We start from the raw sequence: 21,115 nt of genomic DNA on the forward strand, positions 1-21,115 counted from the left end.
CTTATAAATGAGCAATTGACGATTATTAATCGTGCATGTGTAGGTAACTTTTTGGGGTTTATCTGCAATAAGTATAAGTATGTATAATGTATATGTGTTATACCTATAGCGATATAACAACAATTATCATCTTCAATTATTGTCAAAAATAAATTTCTACAGTGTTTGTGTAATAACGGTAAAACGTTATCGCAATCGCAATCGCATTAATAATATGTTATCGTGGGGCCCACCGCGGATGATCGAAATCGCGGATAAAAAAAACGCGGATAACGAGGAATTACTGTACTTATTTCGTTATTTTTAAACCGATTTCGACCGAGAATGACAATCGCTGAGGTGGAGGTTCGGCTCGTTTCCCGAGAAATAATTTCTTCCCTCAATAAATTTTCGTAACATAATGTTTATGTAGTAAAATAGTGATAAACATTGTTTCCTCGTATTCAAATATCGCCATTGATGCAGTATAATAACAGTATCCATAGGCCCCGCTAGGAATTTCATCAGTGGGTGCATCATGCATAGTATGTACGTTGTTTTCTAAATAATGCTTAAATTATTTAAGTTAAATACGTAGAAATATTTGTTTAAATTGCATGGCATTACAAAATTATTTTCATTTTTTCGACGGCTTACAAAGTAATGCAGGCTACTAGATAATGATAATAATAGCCTCTATACTACATATTTAAATTTTATTTTATTTTTTAAATCCCGGTCGGTGCAACTGAACCTCCTTGCACCTCTCTCGCGGTGCCAATGACAGTATCGAATACTGCCATCAAACCGGTCACATATAAAATCGTCATCTTCAGCCGATCTTATAATTATTAATGTTAACGAGTGGCCATATAGCGATCGGCAAAAATATGTTCAACGGAACATTTTCCAGAGCACGTAGTTTTATTATCAAATTATTTTACGCAACGATATTATAACTTTTTCCGTATCAATACGGTTTCAGGTGTGGTTGTGATGAGTGCATCACGTCAAGTACACAAGATTCATTGCGTCACTCGCGTTCGAGAATAAACGCTTACAAAGCGCTTTCTTCCCCATCTCTCATAGCTCTGTCGTCAAGAGATCCACTGTTGACCGCTTTTGAACTGAGTTGGGAGCTTCGCAGGCTTAGCACCATGGAGTCTGAATTCAGAAACGAATATAACGTGAGTATCGAACATCAATTATACGCATAAAATAAAATGCACATAATTGCATGTGGATAGATTATTCTTGCGGAAATCAGAACACAAGTTATACCCAAGGGCCAGGATGATATGTGTGTACAGGTCACTTGTGTTTTACTCTTATTAGAATATTCAATACTCGTATATAATTGTCAGAATATTTTTACCAAATATCAATAATTAGTAATCCGTATACCTGAAAACATTTTTACATAGTCACGCTATACTTTTTTGCACCATATCTTTTATTTATATACGTATGATGAACTCTAAACTTTCAGATGGTAGAGTAATTAATTTTAATTTTATACCTGAAAAACGATTATTCGTGTTTTGTATACTTAAATCTAGTATTAGGGCGCAAACACCTTATTATTTTTATTCACTTGTTGTTTAGCATTTGGACAGGAAGAGAAATGATTTTTTCTATTATGTATTATGAGTACAATGTTTTTATTTATATTAACTGTATACAGTCTGATCCGCGTTAAAATGACTATCAAGCAGTACAAACGTGCAATCATGTGCTGTTATTGTTATTTTACAGATGTATTATAATCAAATAATCATTATTGGAATTTGTTCGTGTATTTGAGCAGGAGATGAGGAACACGGTCCAGACATTTGCAACGTCTCTGTTGGATCACGTTAGGACTTCGTACGAGCTGGAGATAATGTTAAATCACAATCCTAAAGGTGACCCGTGGGAACCAGGCGAGCGGCTAACTCTGGAACGTTTGAAATTGGCCATTAAATACAAACAAAAAGCGGTAATATAGTGCACGGCACTTACTCAGTATCTACTTAAAGTATCCTCGAAAAGACAATAACAGTAGTATCTGCTGCAAGAAGTATACTTTTTCGAGCTTAAAATGAAAAATGAAAAAATGAATTACAACTTGTGTATACGTTTTTTTGACTCGTTAAGTTTTGGCGACAAAAAAGTCACTGTTCGCGTACACACGTCACACGCGCGGGTATTAAACAACGATACTAAGAAAGCTTAGGACACAAAAAATAGCAAACACGTAATAATTACGCTCACTGTGTATTATTTGTGTATTATATACTTTGCGTGTACTCGTATATACATCACAGCGCTCTGACATAAACCGAGTATAATTTACTATATATTGTATAATCTCATGAAGATTTGCCATATTTTCCTTTCACGCGTGATATTGAATTATTATTAGCTGATAAATAATAGATACAGTTTTTACTTTCGACCGTATAGAACACAGTATGCATAATCAATTTACTCAAACTTATTAAAAGTATTGTATAATAAACCTTCTTTTCTTTTTCACATTCGTATAATATTTAATTTTCTTTGGTTGGCTCTGTATTATAATTTACAACATTGCATTTTAAAACTACATCTCAATGCTCTAAAACTACCAAAACAGTTTTTTTCAAACTTGAAATACAATTATAATTTATAGTTTGATATTATAATACTGCGTATTACGAAATGCATAGTACAATTTATCATTAGATATTTTAAACTTTTCAAAATTAATATCTATTAATTATAATGGTTTTATCAAATAATTCACATGATATATTAAATATTTATATTACATGTAAATTGTTTTATTTAATGAAAATATTCATTTTGATAGTTTTGAATTCTATTTAACAGTAAAATTACTGTGTTTAACTGTTTAACAGATTAAAATAAATAAAAAAATAAATATTATAACCGGCCAATATGTAACGATGACAACTTATTTCTTTGTTAGTAAACGGATAATATGGTTTAAAATCTATATAAATTTTACAATAATAAAAGCAATTATTATAATATGATCGTTTGACAAAAGTCAGTTTCCATTTAGTCCTACTTCATACATTAAGCTACATTTTCAAGATTTGTGAACATACGGAGTTGAGAAGATATTAGTAATTCTCATTTATTTTCAAGACAATGGGCTGTTATATGTATTACTATGGTTATGGTAGAAATTTTGATTATTAGTGCATTAGCACTGAGGAGAATAGTGTTTCCATGGAAACTTTAAAGATAGCACAGGAGGCTAACGCATGGTATTGTTTGGACCTAAAGATCTTTATGTAGTGATTGATTATTACAATGTATCATTTATGATGATATGAATGGGTTGAAAGCATCGTAGATGTAATATTCGCTGGCTGCATCCCATTGTACACAGTCGACATAATACCTTAACTAATTAATTGTTTATATTTTTTGACCTATAAGGTCATGAGTTCAGGTTCAAGTGACATGTTGTATTTAAGGGACAGTTGTGTTTACGATGAAGTCCTTTGTCAAAGTAAAATACCAGGCGTATCCGATGACATTTGATTGGGAAATAATGTTAATACTAAGTGGGATTAGAGTGGTTTCGTACCAGGCAGTAGTAGAAACGTTATGTGAGCAGATTTGATTCAAGCCCTCTGATAGATTCTTACGAAATAGTTATTTTGCTATTTTGCACTGCACAGTAATTATTGCCTCACGCGAAAGTTTTAGATACTTCTAATTCAACCATCAGTCAATCATAAAGTACTTGTTTGTTGTTGAATTCGTTTAACCGTGATCGCGCTTTAAATTATCGTTTTTTTTTTTTTTTTTTGGCTTATTTCTTACGTTATTACAGTTCGTGGCCCATCCAAATGTTCAACAATTATTGGCCGCCATCTGGTACGACGGTTTGCCGGGTTTCCGCCGGAAAAGTATGGTCGGACAAATGATTGAAGTCGGCAAACTCGGCGCAATGTTCGCCATGTATGGTTCGATGTACATGTTGAATCCCGAATCGAAAATGGGCCAGCTGATGAAGAAACCGTTTATAAAATTCGTCTGCCACTCGTCTTCGTACGCGTTCTTTTTGAGTACGTGCCCCGATATACACTCGTTATTCATAACGTTAATATGTTATCAGCTATGTCAGGGATGGCTAATCCATAGCACGCGAAATTTTTTACTATTATATATTATATAATATATAATATTATAGGACCCATAATATAATAATATAATAAAATATAATATAAATAATTAACAAAGCAATATTATTATAATTATTATTATTATTATTATGTACCTAAATTAACCTTTTTATGCTAATACATTATTTATACAATCAAATTATATTATAACAAATTATAATATTTTTAATATGTTTTTCATGGCATGCTCTATAAAAAAAATAAAAAAAAATATAATTTTGGGCACGCCGTGTTCAAAAGGTTTGCCATCCCTGAGCCATGCTATTATATCACGCTTTTTGTATCGATACGCTATAATATGATAAGTCGATGTCAAATCGATATCGTCACGTGTGAACACGACGTTTGTATGGTTTACATTTCTGTGCAGCGTTGCTAGCGCTCGCGTCTCAGAGAGCTGAGTTTCTGGCGCTCGAATGGATCGGAACCGATTGGACGAAATCTATATTAGAGGAAATGACCAGGAAAGAGAGAGGATCCATACCAGGACCCATAGAATTCGGCATCATATTATACATCATAAGTGAGTACGTTTACTATACGCCTCGGAGTTAACGAGCAGTCCTATAAAATGTCCAAACACAAATAGTACCCGAATTGACATATTTGGATAAAAAAACAAAGTTTAAAAACGTTTCATTAGAATAACTCATCAGGTTCGATAAAAAAAAAAAAAAGTACCGCAGTCTTACAGGCTAGTCATTATCAGTCAAAAAACGGTATTTTAATTGTGTTTAAGAAAATTTTAGAATGCAATTGCAACTACACATTGAAAATAAGAAGAAAATTGAGAAATAAAACGTTTAGGTTCTTTAAACTATTTCATTTTTTAAAGTACATTGATGATATATTATTATTTTGATTTCATAGAAAAGTATTTGGAAAATTGTTTTTTAAAGATTATTTGAAATCTAGTAAGGTTATAAACAATAAATCTCTATAATTTTAGTAATTCGACCGTGTGATTGTCCGAAACCTTTACCAATATGGAGTTTTTTTAAATTCAAAATTGTGTTTTATACAGTTTAAAAATTAATAACTATTATATAATGTTCAGTGTATATTTTAAAATTACATATTTAGTCGATAGTTATATTGGATATAACATGGTTTATTTTTTTTAATTTATTTTTAAACTTGTAAAAGTTCTATTTTTATTTATGTAGAAAAAATACATTTATTATTATAATCATTTTTTCAGTGTATTTTTATATTCTATAGAACGTTATTTTAAATGGTCACAGTAATATTTTTAATTTTACTTTCCATAAATTTAAAATGAATAATTAATTTAGTTATTCTCATTTGTGAAAAACCATTATTTGTAATTGTAATTTAAAAATTTAAAAACATAAAAAAATCTCTCTGAATCAATTATATTTAAGGATTTCTGGGATCCTACTTTTCATTAATTTCGTCGGACCATGTTCCGGTTCCACGTATCAGAAGATTGAAAATACTCTAATAAGAGTAGATATTCTGGAATGAATGGGGAGTAATAATAACACACAGTTTTTTTATTTTTAATGAAAACAGTTTATGATGCAATCATAATATTTCCCTATGTATGATTAGATATTGTGACGCATATAGGTACATGCATTTTTCAACAATGTTTTTTAAAACTAGCCAAATACATTAATATAATAAACACGGTGTTGTGGTAATAGATTCATACACGCTACATAGATCAAGTAGAGATAATATAATTATAACATGTAATGCGTCACGTATGAAACACCTATATGGGAACTGAAGTGTATAGATTTTGATGCATTTTGTGGTTATATTATTTTAATTTAGACGTAGCGTTATATAATATGACTTTCAGAGATATAATTTTAAAAATATGAAAATATTTTGATTTAGAATTAAAATTCTATCGCACATTTGTGGACTCTGGCTTTTTCTTTAATAAATGTAGGTACGTGTATGTATACTATACAAGATAGCGAACATTTTTTGTTTTACACATTACATGAATAAAGTAAAGCCAGTTTTAATCCTATTTTATAGAATTGATATATCTGTGAATAAATGTAATAAAGTTATTAGTTATTAATCAGACTAATCAAAACTTGCATATAATATAAAAATTGAAGATGTCATTGATATATTCAAAAACCTTACTCCCATGGACAGAAGGATGGAGTTGTAAATAGTATAATAATATGTAAATAAGGGTTTCTTACATATAAACTGTGTAAGTTTAAATAGTATTTATTTTTATATTTGCATATTGAATTATATAAATAATTCATAACATTTAAATATTTAATTATACTAGTAGTCTTTAGTACAAGAATCTTTGGTTCACTTTTTTTATGAGGCCCCCCTGCGGACAAAGTCTACGCACGCTTATGGTTGTCGAGTATGACTACTTGATCTCAGTCATTCGGGAATCCTTGGCAATGCAATTGTTGATAATCTGGTGAGATTCACCTCAACCATTTCATTGCTTTCTTCTGGTAAAATTCCCATTTCTGACTTTCTACCAATCCTACGTCAACATATCAACCATCTTTGGTCCTCCTATTGGGACAAGCTTCCACCAAATTTCGCTGTACAACATATTTCTGACATATTTGAAAAAACATGGTTCAATAATCTAAATTTATTTAGAATTTATTCAGCTTAATCGCTTTTAGATCGGTCATTATTTATTCCCATCACATTTCTACAAAAGTTGTACTTAACATTCAGAATAAACGACGTGTGACCTTTCTCATGTTGATTTCGTCTGTTCTTCTTTATGCTTCAAATATTCTCTCCTCTTTTATATTTTTAAATCTAATAATATTCAATTATTTCCCCTTTCTGTTCTCAATACCAAATCCGAAACAGACATAAGCCAAATCTTATCTTTTGTCCTCGAGACTGGTGTATCTATCTAAATAAATTTTATTTTTGTTAATCTATAATTCTTATATGTTTTAAACCCTTAAAATGTTAAAACTTTATGATATCAAATTGCACTATCATAATTGTAACTGTTGAAATAAATTGTATAACTACAAAGTTTCGATGAAAAAAAAAACAATTGATCAAAGTATTGACGGTTTTGTTCACGGAGAAAACGATCAATTCATATCTTCGCGTATCTGACCACAAATCCGTTACGACCGTAACAGCCATAGGTTTAGTCCTTTTAGTCCGTACGTAAAATTAACAACCTAACGTCTGGCAGGTTTGATATGGAGAGAAGCGCATTCGCTGTACTCGAACGGGTTGGTGGAATACGCGGCCGACTTGTGGAACATAGTGGACTTCATCACCAACGTGTTTTATATGGTGTGGATAAGTTTGCGGTTTTCGTCCTGGTACATAGTGCAGGTGAGTTTGTCGGTTAATTTAATTACGCGTACGCCGTTTGGGAACGAGAAAAGACACTTTGGCAATTTTGTACCGCTTAATGGTTTTCCCGTTTCACCGTGTACAACTATGTACAGTATTAATATGTAAATCACGCCGTGGCGTTTATGTGTACGGCAACATCAAGTTTTCACTCTCCGAGAGCAGTTCCACGTCGAGTCTGTTCGAAATACAAATATTCGTGTTGTGCGCATGTATATTTTCGGTACAAAGGTCGACAGTATTTATAGCAGTGAATTGTTGAAATGAAACTAACGTTTTAAAACGTTGGCGAATAAATTCAAATTTTCCAAAAGAAACCAGAAAATATCTCCCCCGAGAGCATGTCAGGGGAGATAAGATATGTGTATTTGACAAAAAGCTTTTCTGGTTCTGTCATTATTATACTATGTACAAAGTATGCAGTGAATCCAGGGGTAAAAAAAATGTAATGTGGTTTAAAAATAAAAAATTTAAGTACCTAGAGTGTTTAAATAGGATGCAAAAAACATGTACCGTGTGATAACGATTTAAGTAGAATCTACTTAGTAGATGAAAAATCATTATTTATTGTGACATGTCCAACTGTTCTAAAGGCTTAAGTTCAATGAGTATTAAGATAGAAATAGTCTCTATAGTTAACTCTAAATTTTAATTGCATTGAATTATTATAAATTTAAAAAAATAAAAACATGAAAAATCACAGCAATATTTATATAAATATATATATATATATATATATCTAGGAGCATTCAAGAAATGTTGAACAGTATTTTTAAATATGACGTTTTCTACATATTATTTAAGAAATTCGAAAACTGGTCAAGTTTATGAAATTATAAATCGATTTATATGCTTTTGTAGAGCTTTTGAAGCACTTATTACATTATATGTATATCTTATAATATTTTATTAAATTTTTTGATGGTTGTTTAAAATAATTCTCTCCATAAAGAAGTCAACAGTACCTATTTGTGGATTTTTGGTTTTTTTGAAAAATATTTTTATTACTTAGCAATTACCTATAATTTATGCTTACAATATTATTCAATATAGACTGTAGAGAAAATGTATTGGCCTCGGGTTCTGATTTTCCCCTCGAAAAAAAGAAAAAAAGAGAATAACTAAATAACTAAGGAAAAAAATTCGAAACGCTGCAGGTTTTTCACGTGTTCTAAACAATATCAAGTACGAATTTGTGTAGTTAGATCGTTTCTATATAAGAGTGGTCCCCAACATTTTTAGGGTCATGTATTCCCAAAACAAAAAAAAATGTAATCAAGGCTCTTATGAATAAATAAAACAAATTTTTGTATTATTTAAATATAAGCAAATGATTATCAATCTAAAAAAAAATATATATGTTAGTGTGATATACAGTATAAATATTTGTCTAGTGCCTACCCCAATAAATACTAGCAACTCCCAAGGGAGGCTCACTTCACATTTTGGAAATCACTGCAATATAGATTAAATTTACATTGTTTCTTTTTTTTTTTTTTCGAAAATTTCTTATTTATATACTATTTATTAGTTAAGTATCAAAAATAAATAAGTATGATGTTAACAAAAATACTCTTTCAAATACACTTACCCATCAAGCCATACCAAAATGTAAAATCAACGAAAGTTTACTATTTTCCGTAATTTTAATACTGATAATCAGGGCTCGAAAGTAGTAGCACTAAAAATGTTATTTTTTAGTTCTTAAATATGCACTTAAAAACTCTAAATTATGCGCTATAAATAGCACGAAAAAACAAAAAAATATGCATTTAAGTTCAAAAAATTATAAATTTATTAAAAAAAAAAATTAAATGTAATTTTACAAATTTTTGGGCTCATAAAAATCTGGACTGCTTGTATTATAAACTTAACAAAAATGTTAAATTACTTAAATATATTTGTAAAAGCGTACTTATAATTAAATTATTTTATTTAGTCACTAAATATTAGTACATCAAATTGCCAATGAAAACATAAAATAATATTGGATGAGGTGTATTTATTTACAATAATTCAAATATTTTTTATACTATAACTAATTAAATCATTATTATCAACAAAATGTGATTATTTCCTGTATTATGTGAAAATATACCCAAACATAGTACTATAATCCCTAAATTAGCAAAATAGCAATAAAAACCGTATATATGCAAAAAATAGCAAAATTAAATTTTGTGCATGATATCCGAGTAGTGTGAAACATATTTGTAACTTACTTTGGATGTTCTAGGATGAACCAAAAAAAATATGTATTTGCTAAAACTTCCGAGCCCTGCTGATAACACATAGTTGAATATTAATGTTTTTCATTTAAATTAAAAAAAAAAATCAAAATGTCACTAAATTGACCATAAAATTTAGGTGTTCTATCTGCTCGTTGTTTTTGGACATTTATAGAATATTTTTTAATCATATTTTGAAGTTTCAATTTATTAATCTATAATAATGTATGAGCAAGGATCAGGCACGTGAATAAAAAGTACTTCTAAAGGCATGTAAAAAGTGTTGATTTTAGAGGGGCGATTAATATTCAAATTATTCTGGCTTAAATAATGTGGAATAAAGTGGTGTATATCTTCTATCTTAATTAATTCGTGGTTACTACAATACCACCTTAAGGGGGGATCGTTCTTATTGCATCAAGTCAGGAGTGTTATTTCAATTTTTGAAAGGGTGGGGCAACTGATTAAATTTGCCGACTTCAAAATATTTAAAAAATTATAGTTACCTATATATTTAAATATTTAATATTTATATATTATATTTAAATATTATATAATATTTAAACTATCAATAAAATATTTGTTTGGAACAAAACATGTACGGATTAGTAATGAATAATGATGTCATGATGATAAATAAAGAACATAAAACGTTTCAATTTACCCAATTAAATAATAACATTAAGGATAGTAAAACATTAATTTTTTTACTTATCCTATAGGCTATAAGTTACCTATCAATAGGTTTAATGGAATAATAATATAAATCTAATTAAATAAATACAATTATATTATTTGTATATTTATAAATATACAATATACAAATATATAATATTTATTTATAAATAAATTTATTATTTGTATATTTAACACTTTACAGAACTTATTTATAAAAACATAAAATTGTATCTCAAATATAATGTAGGGGTGAATAGGGACGATTTTAATGGATTTTTATAGATTATGAGCTCAATTTTTACGGTATTGGTATCACGAAAACTGTATTATAAAGATCACATATATAAAAAAACAACTATATATCACATATATAGAAATATATAATATACCGAAAATAAATTTTATAAAGTTCGCGTAGTAACGATTGTCATAAACCGGGGAGGAGCCAGTGTTTCTCAACTTTTAATAAACCGTGAACGTGTATTTAAAAGACAATATTATATAATTTCTAAGTATAAAATAGTAAATAAAAATGTACTATTTACTGATTTTAGTATTTGATCATCGGACAAAGAATTGCCGACTTTTTAAAATTTCTTAGAGTGTGGCATTTGCCATAGTCTGCCCCTCAAATGACGCCCCTTCACCCAGTATTAAATTACTTGTTTGGCAAAGACTAAGGATAGTAATTGAAATCAGACATTCAACTGTTACGATTGTTGGTTCGACTATTGTCATTAAATAAGTAAATAAAAGTCTGAAACATTAAATTATTAAATACAACAAAATTGCGTGAAGGTACCTTGCTACGATCGAACATAAAACACATCTGGTCTGTTCGGAACCTTCTTATGTAGATACCCAGTGATGTATTGGAGGGTATACGAGGGTTTACAGCGTATACTAGGATTGCTATATATTTATAAGGCGAAACCGGGACAATACAAACACAATGTTGAGTATTATATTTTTTATATAACTTTTAATATATTGAGAGGATCAGTGGCGTATACAAGGGGGGATGTGGAGATTAGATCCCCCTCTAGGAATTTTTTTAAATGGTTTAAAATAATGGTTTTAGCGTGAGGGCGTTAGAAACGTATTTTCAAAAAAAAAAATTTGTAAAATATAATATATTATATATTTAAATGTGTAAATTACAAATTATGTTTTTATTATATATTGTTAATCGATTAAGTATTAAAAATGTACTTGAGATAAAATGGTCGAAATTAAAAATTAAACAATACTACATTTCCTCTAAAGTCCAAGCCGGGACATATGGACGTCCCGAAAACATTTTTCGGGATACCGGGACGCGAAGTCCAAAACCGGTGACAATTCCGGTTTTCCGGGACGTATGGCAACCCTAGCGTATACCTAATACGCTATTTTTATCCATAGCGTATAGCTTATGAGAAATTGATGATACGCAGGTCTACGGCCGTATAAAGCGTATAGCTTGTAATTGGACAAATAACTACATAATACCTTGACTAACCTTACTTGTGGTTATATTTATGACGTAATTCGGTATCGGATATATTATTATTATTATTTTTCTTTTTTTTTTTTTTTAATGAAAAATTCAAATTTATTATCATTAATAATAAATTTCTGTTATCAAAAACTCATAATTGAGGATGTGTAGTTCACGAGTGAGTTTTTTTGGTTCCTACCATATGATAGTTATTACACAGAATAGGGCGTATACCATGATTTATTTTAGTAATACATCACTGTAGGTACCCCGATCTCGTGCGAGCTCCTCGTTGTTCGTTTTCTCTTCACTGCTAATACAGTATTTGCACACTCTAAAGGATTTATCATACACATGTACATGTACATTTCATATTTGTGCTTGTGCTCATTGCTGTGCGTTTAACCCTGGACTATTCACGATTTCTGCCTTTCACATGTCTTACAATCAACCGAAGATGGATCACTTGTGATTTGTATTCGCGTAACAATCTAATCGTTGGTGCCTACATATATTTACATATGTATTGATTATAACAAGAGTTGTTAATATTATTTCATGTGAACTGGGGCAAAACTTTTGCGAGGCCTTGGGCAAAACTTATTTCACCAATAACCTTAGTCATCATAGCTTGTAGGCCGTAGTTAAAGGTGATAAATATGTAATCGGACTCGGGGACAGCTGCATACGATATCGCGTAATGACTAAATATGTTTAAGAAATGCGATAAGATAGACTTTATAGGATTCCATACCGTGCGGCGTGCCGTACAAACCGTCGTTGGTACATACGTGACGTATTTCGAATATGATATAATATTGTTGTTTCGTTATAAATAAACGTTATTACATTCCAACGGATTTGCTGAAGAATTCGCACTCGCCAGGCGATCCACACATTGCACGTCTTAAAAATGCCCCGTTTTGCCTCCCCCTAACGCCGGCCCTGTTCCCGTGTAATGGTAATCGTGAGGACTCGCATTTGTCCGTAAACAGTCATTGTCTAAATAGGTGTATCGAAAAGTCCTGCCCCCATAAATAATTGTTACCTCCTACGCCGTTGCCGCGTACCCATCACCACGGTGTACCATGACTTTTTAACACGTTTTGGCTGGTGGGAGAAATATTTTTCGACGGCCGTCGATGGTCGTGTTTTAAAACCGATGTTGACATACCGAACGCGGGTGACGTAGTGGCGAGTAGTGGACGTGTCGCGCCGATCGGCGAGACCGGTGACGGTTATCGTTTGTTTGAGGTTATGTTTACATTTATATGTTTACGTTTACACGGAGCGGCCGAGCACAACGTCTCCACTGAACTCAACTACTCGACACCACCGAACTATCTATACGAAACGGTGATCGATCTCGTCGTGCGCTCCGAACCGCGTGATCGAATGTACGATCGGATCGGCGGTCGGTGAGTTCGTACCGTTATGACAGCTGAACACCGTCGACCATCTCCGCGCGCGTGAAGTGCAATCTTCTTCAAACGGCACCATGTTCTCGATGTGCAAACAGATCCGGGTGCCGACCTCGGTCGAGCACGCCGTCTACTGCCACTTCTTCAGCCGGGTGGAAAAGTGTCTGGTGGTGGCCGGCGTCAACGTTCTGCGCGTGTACCGGCTGGTGCCGACCGACACGACGTGCCAACCGCCCAAGACCAAGTTCGAGTGCCTGGCCCAGTACACGTTGTTCGGTAACGTCATGTGCATGCAGTCCGTCACGCTGTGCCCCGGCTCGCCCGACGCTCTGTTGCTCAGCTTCTCCGAGGCCAAGTTCAGCCTGGTCGAGTACGATCGCGACACGCACGGTCTGCGCACGTTGTCGTTGCACTATTTTGAGGACGACAAGTTCAAAGACGGCCACACTCAGCACTGGTCGCCGCCGTTGATCAGAGTCGATCCCGATGGCCGGTGCGCGGTCGGCCTGGTCTACGGCCGTTATTTCTTTGTCCTGCCGTTCGGCCGCACCATCGACGATAACGTTAAAAGTGCTCAAGTCATGCCCAGCTACACGATACCAATATCTTCCATCGATCCCAAAATGAACAACATTATGGATTTCGACTTCTTACACGGATATTATGAACCGACTTTACTCATTCTCTACGAGCCGGTGAAAACTTTTGCCGGACGTATAGCAGTGAGAAAAGACACATGCGCAATGGTAAGTCTTTCAATTAAACGTATCATTAACGTTATTTTTATAACATTTTTCGTTTTATTCAGGTTGCCATTTCTTTAAATATTCAACAACACGTCCATCCGGTCATTTGGTCTTTAGATTCATTACCGTACGACTGTCAAAAAGTCATCCCTGTATCTCGTCCAATCGGTGGTGTTCTGATAACAGCTGTTAACTCGCTCATTTATCTAAATCAAAGTGTACCTCCTTTTGGCGTTGCTCTCAATTCAATTGCCAAGACAATGACTAACTTTCCTTTGGGACAGCAAGAAGGCATTAATCTGATTTTGGACCGTGCAACCGCCACTTTCATAGCTAGTGATAAACTAGTAACGTCATTATGCAACGGTGATTTATACGTAATCACACTGTATGCTGATAGCATGCGTGCGGTAAGAAGTTTTCATTTTGAAAAATGTGCTTCTAGTGTTCTTACAACATGTATAACAGTGTGTTTGGATTCTTATTTATTTCTTGGTTCAAGACTTGGTAATTCATTACTTCTGAGATACTATGCACGGTCTCAAAGCAACGATGATGAGCCTAGTATTAAACGTAAAAAAACAGATGAAACTGATGAAGATCTCATTGAATTAGAAGTATATGGCAGTGAAGTACAAACATCGATTTGCTTAGAAAGTTATAGTTTTGAAGTATGTGATAGTATTATAAACATTGGACCATGCAGTCAAGCGTCTTTAGGTGAGCCTGCTTATATTTCGGACGAATTTAGTAGTGATGAACATGATGTGGAATTATTATGTACGTCCGGTCATGGTAAAAATGGAGCTTTAAGTGTTTTACATCGTTCCATAAAACCTCAGCTAGTCACTACATTTCATTTAGATGGCTATAAAGATATGTGGACTGTTCATGGTGAAGACGATTTCCATACTTTTATGATATTAACGAATGCAGACTCAACTCTAATCCTTCAAACTGAAAAAGAAATCAATGAACTAGATTCATCAGGTTTTGCCACTAAAGAACATACTGTTTTTGTATGTAATATGAGTAAATTTATTTTGCAAGTTTTAAGAAACTCTGTGAGATTACTTAACGGTTCTGAACAGTTGCAAAGTGTTTCATTGGAATTTGGTTCTCCAATAGTGCATGCGTCTAGCAGTTATCCTTACGCTGTATTGCTGACTGAAGATGGACAAGTGATAATATTAACTGTTAAGCCAACAGGGAAGGTCATACTCATGAAACCCACAAACTTTGATCAAATACCACCAATAAAAACTCTAACTGTATATCGAGATGTAAGCGGTCTGTTTTCATACACTATGCCTCAAGCCGAAATTCCTTTGATTGGTCCAAAATTAAAACATGATAATTTTATCAGTGATTCTATAGAAGATGAAGAAGAGATGTTGTATGGCGACACAAGAGATCCTTCGTCCAAGGAAACCTTTCATAGTTCTGTATCAAACAAAAATACATTGTGGTGGTTAAAGTTTTTAGAACAGCCAGTACCAACATATTGGGTGGTGCTCACACGAGACAATGGTTACATGGAAATTTACACGTTGCCTGATTTTACTGTAAAATATCGAGTTGCTGATATTGACGAATCACCTATGGTTCTCAAAGACAGTTTAGACAAAGGTTGCTATTTCCCTAAAAAAACTGAATCAATAAAAGAAATTTTGGTTGTACCACTTGGGTATCAAGACAAAAGACCAATCATGTTTGTTAGATTAGATAATGAGGTAGATATATTGTATTATAAAATTTATTATTTTCATTAAATAATCTATTTTTTTTTACAGGTTGTAATTTATGGTGTTCATCGACATTCAGAAGGTACATTGAAAATGCGTTTTCATAAAATAACTTCCTTATTAACATTTCAGACAAGATCGGGTAATCGTCTGGAAGGAACTTCATTACTACGTTATTTTAGTAAAGTAGCTGGATATAATGGAGTTTTTATTTGTGGACAAAATCCCCATTTAGTATTACTCACTGTACGTGGTGAACTGCGGTGTCATCCATTGCATATAGATGGACCAATTACTTGTTTTGCACCTTTCCACAATATTAACTGCTCACAAGGTTTTTTATACTTTAACTCCGAACACAAACTTAGAATATCTATATTACCTACTCATTTATCATATGATGAACCTTGGCCATTGAGAAAGGTATTATTAAATATATTTAATTTTTTTTTTAAGTGAATCATACTATAGAATTTAATATTCATTAATGATTTTGAATATTTCTTATTAGATTACATATTTTTCATTTATTTTTACATAATATTTCAATTTTTCCTGTAATGTAATAATGCCACATGCACGCACGCATGCACACACATACACACACACACACACATACACACACACACACATATAGTATATTATGTGAGTATATAGAAGAATTTATTATTATTTATTTTCTTACTTAAAAATAATTGAAATGCATTTTTATAATCAAAAATAAAAAGGGGGACTTTAAGTATGTGTTAATCTGCATATACACAAAATATTTTGAGCTGCATCTTTTAGGAGTTGAACATTTATCTAATATTCAGTTATTACTCATAATTATTTTAAAAGTTTGGTTTTATATTAAATGTATGGATTAGTATACAAAAAAAATAAAACTGAGTGGACTGGAAATAATAATTTTCTGTCTACCCATCACATGTGTAACATAAAATCTAATAATTTAATAAGAATTTTGAATACTAATTTGATTTTGTTCTTAGGTCTACTTGAAAATTAATTTCTGACATTTATAATTAAATTCTAATAAATCCAACAAAAATAAATTTAAATTTATTAATTGATATAGTTATCTTTTTTTTTAACTTCTGTGAATGAAATTAATTAAAAAAGTAAAGTAAAAATGTAATGACAAATTCAAATCATCTCTTTGATGTATCACATTGGAAATAGAAAATATTTAATTCCTTATATTATATGTATTATTTACAGAGATAGAAAATTATGGTTTCTAATTCCTTGAATTTAATATCTTCAGTAAATGAAAAATATGTCATTTAGAGCTATTTTGAAATTAAAATAAAGTTGTTCTTAAGATAGCTTTTAATAGTTATAGTCTGATTCAATGAAGATAGTTATACTCTGTACAATGGTGTAGGTAAGGGAGGAATTTGGGGGTTCAAACCCCCTCCATTGTCAAAATCTCAGCTAATAAATAAATATGTAATAATAAAAATAGTTATTATCTAAATATATTAACCCCACCCCCATAAATAATCTTTACCTAAGCCATTGTATATGAAATAGGTGTACGTATATTAGGTGTACAAGATAACATTACTTAGAATTTACTCTTATAGAATCTAACTAATATACTAATTAGCTTATAATTATTTTTACTAAATAGTACTTTTTATTTAGGTTCCGCTTCGTAAGACACCACATTTTATAGCCTATCATTTGGAAACAAAGACTTATTGTGTGGTGACTTCTTCATCTGAACAGTCATCATCCTACTACCGATTCAATGGTGAAGACAAAGAACTGACTACAGAAGAACGTGATCCTCTATTTCCACTACCTAGTCATGAAGTTTTTACTCTGGAGCTGTTTTCCCCTGCATCTTGGGAACCAATACCAGATACAAGTATTGAGACTGAAGATTGGGAATATATAACTTGTTTGAAAAATGTTGCTTTGGCATATGAGGGAGCTCGTAGTGGTCTTAAGGGCTACATAGCAATGGGTACGAATTATAGTTATTCAGAAGATATCACGAGTAGAGGGCGCATATTCTTATTTGATATCATTGATGTTGTCCCAGAGCCTGGAAAACCATTGACTAAGAACAAGATAAAAATGATATACGCCAAAGAACAAAAAGGTCCAGTCACAGCTATTACCCATGTCGTTGGATTTTTAGTGACTGCTGTTGGTCAGAAAATTTACATTTGGCAACTTAAAGACAATGATTTAATTGGAATAGCTTTTATAGATACTGAAGTCTATGTTCATCAGATGTTAAGTATTAAAAGCTTGATACTGGTTGCTGATCTTTTTAAATCCATTACTCTCTTGCGATTTCAAGAAGAATACCGTACTCTATCTTTAGTGTGTCGTGATTCCAAACCATTAGAGGTGTTTGATATCAATTTTCTTATTGATAATACAGAACTTGGTTTCTTGGCTTCAGATAAAGATCAAAATTTGCTTCTCTATCTTTATCAACCAATGGCTCGTGAGAGTTATGGTGGTCAACATTTGATTCGCCGTGGTGATTTCAATATAGGATCTAATGTGAATTCTTTCTTCAGACTCCGTTGTAAACAATCAACAGTACCATTTGAACGACGAGAGATTCTTGGCTCTGATAAACGACATGTTACTATGTATGTCACCTTAGATGGTTCAATCGGATATATTGTCCCAATACATGAAAAAAATTATAGGAGATTGCTCACTTTGCAGAACATGTTGGTGCGAAATATATCGCATCTAGCTGGATTAAATCCTAAAGCGTACCGCAGTTTCAAGGCGACTGCTCCAGAGAAAATGAACCAAGCAAAGAGAATAATTGATGGTGATCTCATTTGGATGTTTGTTACATGTTTGAATACTAGACAACGTAATGAAATTGCCAACAAAGTCGGTGTTAAAGTAATAGAGCTTTTACAAGATATATACGAATTAGACAGAACTACTTGGCATTTTTAATATGTTTTAAAACTTGTACCATAGTATAAATTTTTTATTATATTTGATTTTTTGTAATTTTTTTTTCAAACAACTGTTTCTTTGTTATGTTCTGGTAGATTGTACCTAAATAGAGTTTTATGATACCACCAAAGTCTATAAAAAGCTACATTCTATTACATTTCTTATTGAATATTTTTGATATTGAGGTTTTTACTCTAAGGTTAAACTCGCATGATCTTCTAAAATGTACAATATAGGAAAGTTTAAAATTATAAAACTGTTATCTGTTAACTCTCAGCAAGAACGTAGAGTCATTAACAGTATTATTCAATAACAATATTATGAACAAACTATTTTTCACCAATAGTGGAAAAAAAAAAAGCTTTCATTGTATTGTTTTAGAGCTAAATTGAATTAGTAATTAGTACAATCTCCCAATGACTGATTATCATTACACTTGTAAGTTTTAAGTTTTCTAAGTCATATTGTAAGAATGGTGTTATAAAGTAATTATATTTAATGTTGTTTAAAAATGTTTATATTTTTTTGTATTATGCTATATTAATTTAGTTGGTTGTTACAACCTTAATTAAACTGAAATAAGATATGAGTAGGTAGTCCATACAATTATTTAAAAAATAAAATAAGTTAAAATTTCAAAATAATTGAAATACTATAATCAAACAAACATAATGAAAATGGTCAAGAAAAGGCAAATATTTCTATGTTCTTCACAGTAATCAGGATAAATCAAATCTATAATGGGAGTTATAATAAAATTAATCCAAGATAGGAGCACACATATGGTTTTGTTACATATAGATTTAACTATTTAGAACTTATTTTTGCTTCTGAGCCAATGTTACAAGCATGCAAAATTATTATCTTGTCTAATATGATTGCAATTAAACTGTAATAAGTCAATAAAAGAGTTCTATTGGACTTAGCGAGTTAAATTTACAAATCATTAAAACAAAGACTAAATAATGTACAAAGAATTATAGCATCTGAATGAGCAATTTTAAAAATAACGCATCATAAGTTCCTATCTAGGTATTGTCTATTGGCGTTCTGAATGTCAATTTTTTGTTGAAACTTCACGACATACGTAATTTATTAGTTGCGTTTCTAAAAATTACTGCATTTAATTTTGATTATATTGTTTTATTAATTAGGCAATAATAAATGCCTATTTGCAATGTATTAGAAAAACATCTGTTATGAATCAATATTAAAATCATATAATTGAGATCTGCTAGAGCGAAAGAATAAAACAAAAAACCTTGACCGTAGAAAGGATCATATGCGTAAATGTAGACTGTATAATAATAATATAATATTAATGGGAAATGTAGAAGATAATTGAAGAATGACCGCTTTTGACCACTTGCGCTTTGACCATTGTATCAATCGAAACAAAAATAAATCAAGGAACTCTGCTCGTCAAAGCATAGACGTGCTCAGGGGGGGGGGGTGGGGGATTCAAACTCGGGATGGGGGGGGCATGGATACTTGACAAATATATAATATGTATTAGCTACCTACATATAATTATAATTATTGTACTTTCTGAGTTTTTTATAACAATTTATTTATTAGGTATCATTTTCTCTTTATTAGTCTGTATTATTTGATATTGGTTACATTAACTCTTATAATTCTGAGACCGTGGTAACTACCTACTAATTAGTTCCTAAAGTCACGAATCATAAAATATAACTCTCAAGTTATCAATTTTTCATATAATATCACATCACAGATTATTTTAATTATAATTATATAATTTATTCTTTATATACATTTGTTTTTATCTGTGCAATTGTGCTCATATTTTGAGTTTTGAAATTGTTTAACTTAAACGTTGTACAATAAAATTAATATACCACTTTCAGCTGAAGAAGTCCTTGACGAGCTTGCTAAAAAACCTCGCAAACTTGACTTGGTTTTATAATTTTAATTTAATAAATGTTATATGCTACAAAAATTATGCTTGGTTTACTTATAATTTTTACATTTTAATTCATAATGCATACTGATTATAATGTTGTATTATAAAAAGTTGAGGCCCCCCCCATTCAAAATTTCTGACCATGCCACTGTGTCAAAGTCGAAACGGACATAGGTTATTTATACCACAAAGGATTTAATTCGTTGGTCGTATTCGTTTCGCATATTATTTCATGACTTGCATACATGTATTGCATGTGTGTATAGTAGGAAAGATTATTTTTTATTTTCGTATGGTTCCATCGACTTTAATACTCTTAGTTTGAGCCTCTTTGCTGCGTTCTACTGCGTACGTGTAGTGTATATATATATATAAATTATATAACGGCTGATTTTTTTTTTAAAAAAATGTTATTTTTCACGAACGT

At 31.5% G+C, this 21,115-nt stretch overlaps 2 protein-coding genes across 6 annotated transcripts in view; both read left to right on the plus strand.

The window, feature by feature from the left end:
* The window catches only part of LOC112692406 (transient receptor potential protein), a 35,936-nt gene that overhangs the window by 7,890 nt on the left and 6,931 nt on the right, over nt 1-21,115 (plus strand). For all 5 annotated transcript variants that reach the window (XR_003149414.1, XM_025567075.1, XM_025567076.1 and 2 more), the window contains 5 exons: nt 965-1,166; nt 1,787-1,957; nt 3,812-4,046; nt 4,534-4,686; nt 7,351-7,496. Coding sequence is in view for 4 of the 5 variants with exons in the window: in XM_025567075.1 (XP_025422860.1) it covers nt 965-1,166; nt 1,787-1,957; nt 3,812-4,046; nt 4,534-4,686; nt 7,351-7,496 (907 nt within the window). In the remaining variant the exon portion in view is untranslated. The remainder of the gene's footprint in view (nt 1-964; nt 1,167-1,786; nt 1,958-3,811; nt 4,047-4,533; nt 4,687-7,350; nt 7,497-21,115) is intronic.
* On the plus strand, nt 13,169-19,682 carry LOC112692405 (cleavage and polyadenylation specificity factor subunit 1). The gene is made up of 4 exons (XM_025567073.1): nt 13,169-14,070; nt 14,133-15,803; nt 15,864-16,238; nt 17,466-19,682. The coding sequence occupies exons 1-4, from the start codon at nt 13,402-13,404 to the stop codon at nt 18,756-18,758; spliced, it is 4,008 nt and encodes a 1,335-aa protein (XP_025422858.1). The 5' UTR covers nt 13,169-13,401; the 3' UTR covers nt 18,759-19,682.

The sequence above is a fragment of the Sipha flava genome, unplaced genomic scaffold (genome assembly GCF_003268045.1).
Source record: "Sipha flava isolate LNK unplaced genomic scaffold, YSA_version1 73_pilon_pilon, whole genome shotgun sequence".
Classification (NCBI taxonomy): Eukaryota; Metazoa; Arthropoda; class Insecta; order Hemiptera; family Aphididae; genus Sipha; species Sipha flava.

Bases quoted from the DNA above. Each gene is read 5' to 3' on its own strand.
- LOC112692405 (XM_025567073.1), top strand. From the start codon at position 13,402: ATGTTCTCGATGTGCAAACAGATCCGGGTGCCGACCTCGGTCGAGCAC. The intron at 15,804-15,863 runs GTAGATATATTG...TTTTTTTTACAG, and splicing joins TTGTTAGATTAGATAATGAG to GTTGTAATTTATGGTGTTCA. The intron at 16,239-17,465 runs GTATTATTAAAT...CTTTTTATTTAG, and splicing joins AACCTTGGCCATTGAGAAAG to GTTCCGCTTCGTAAGACACC.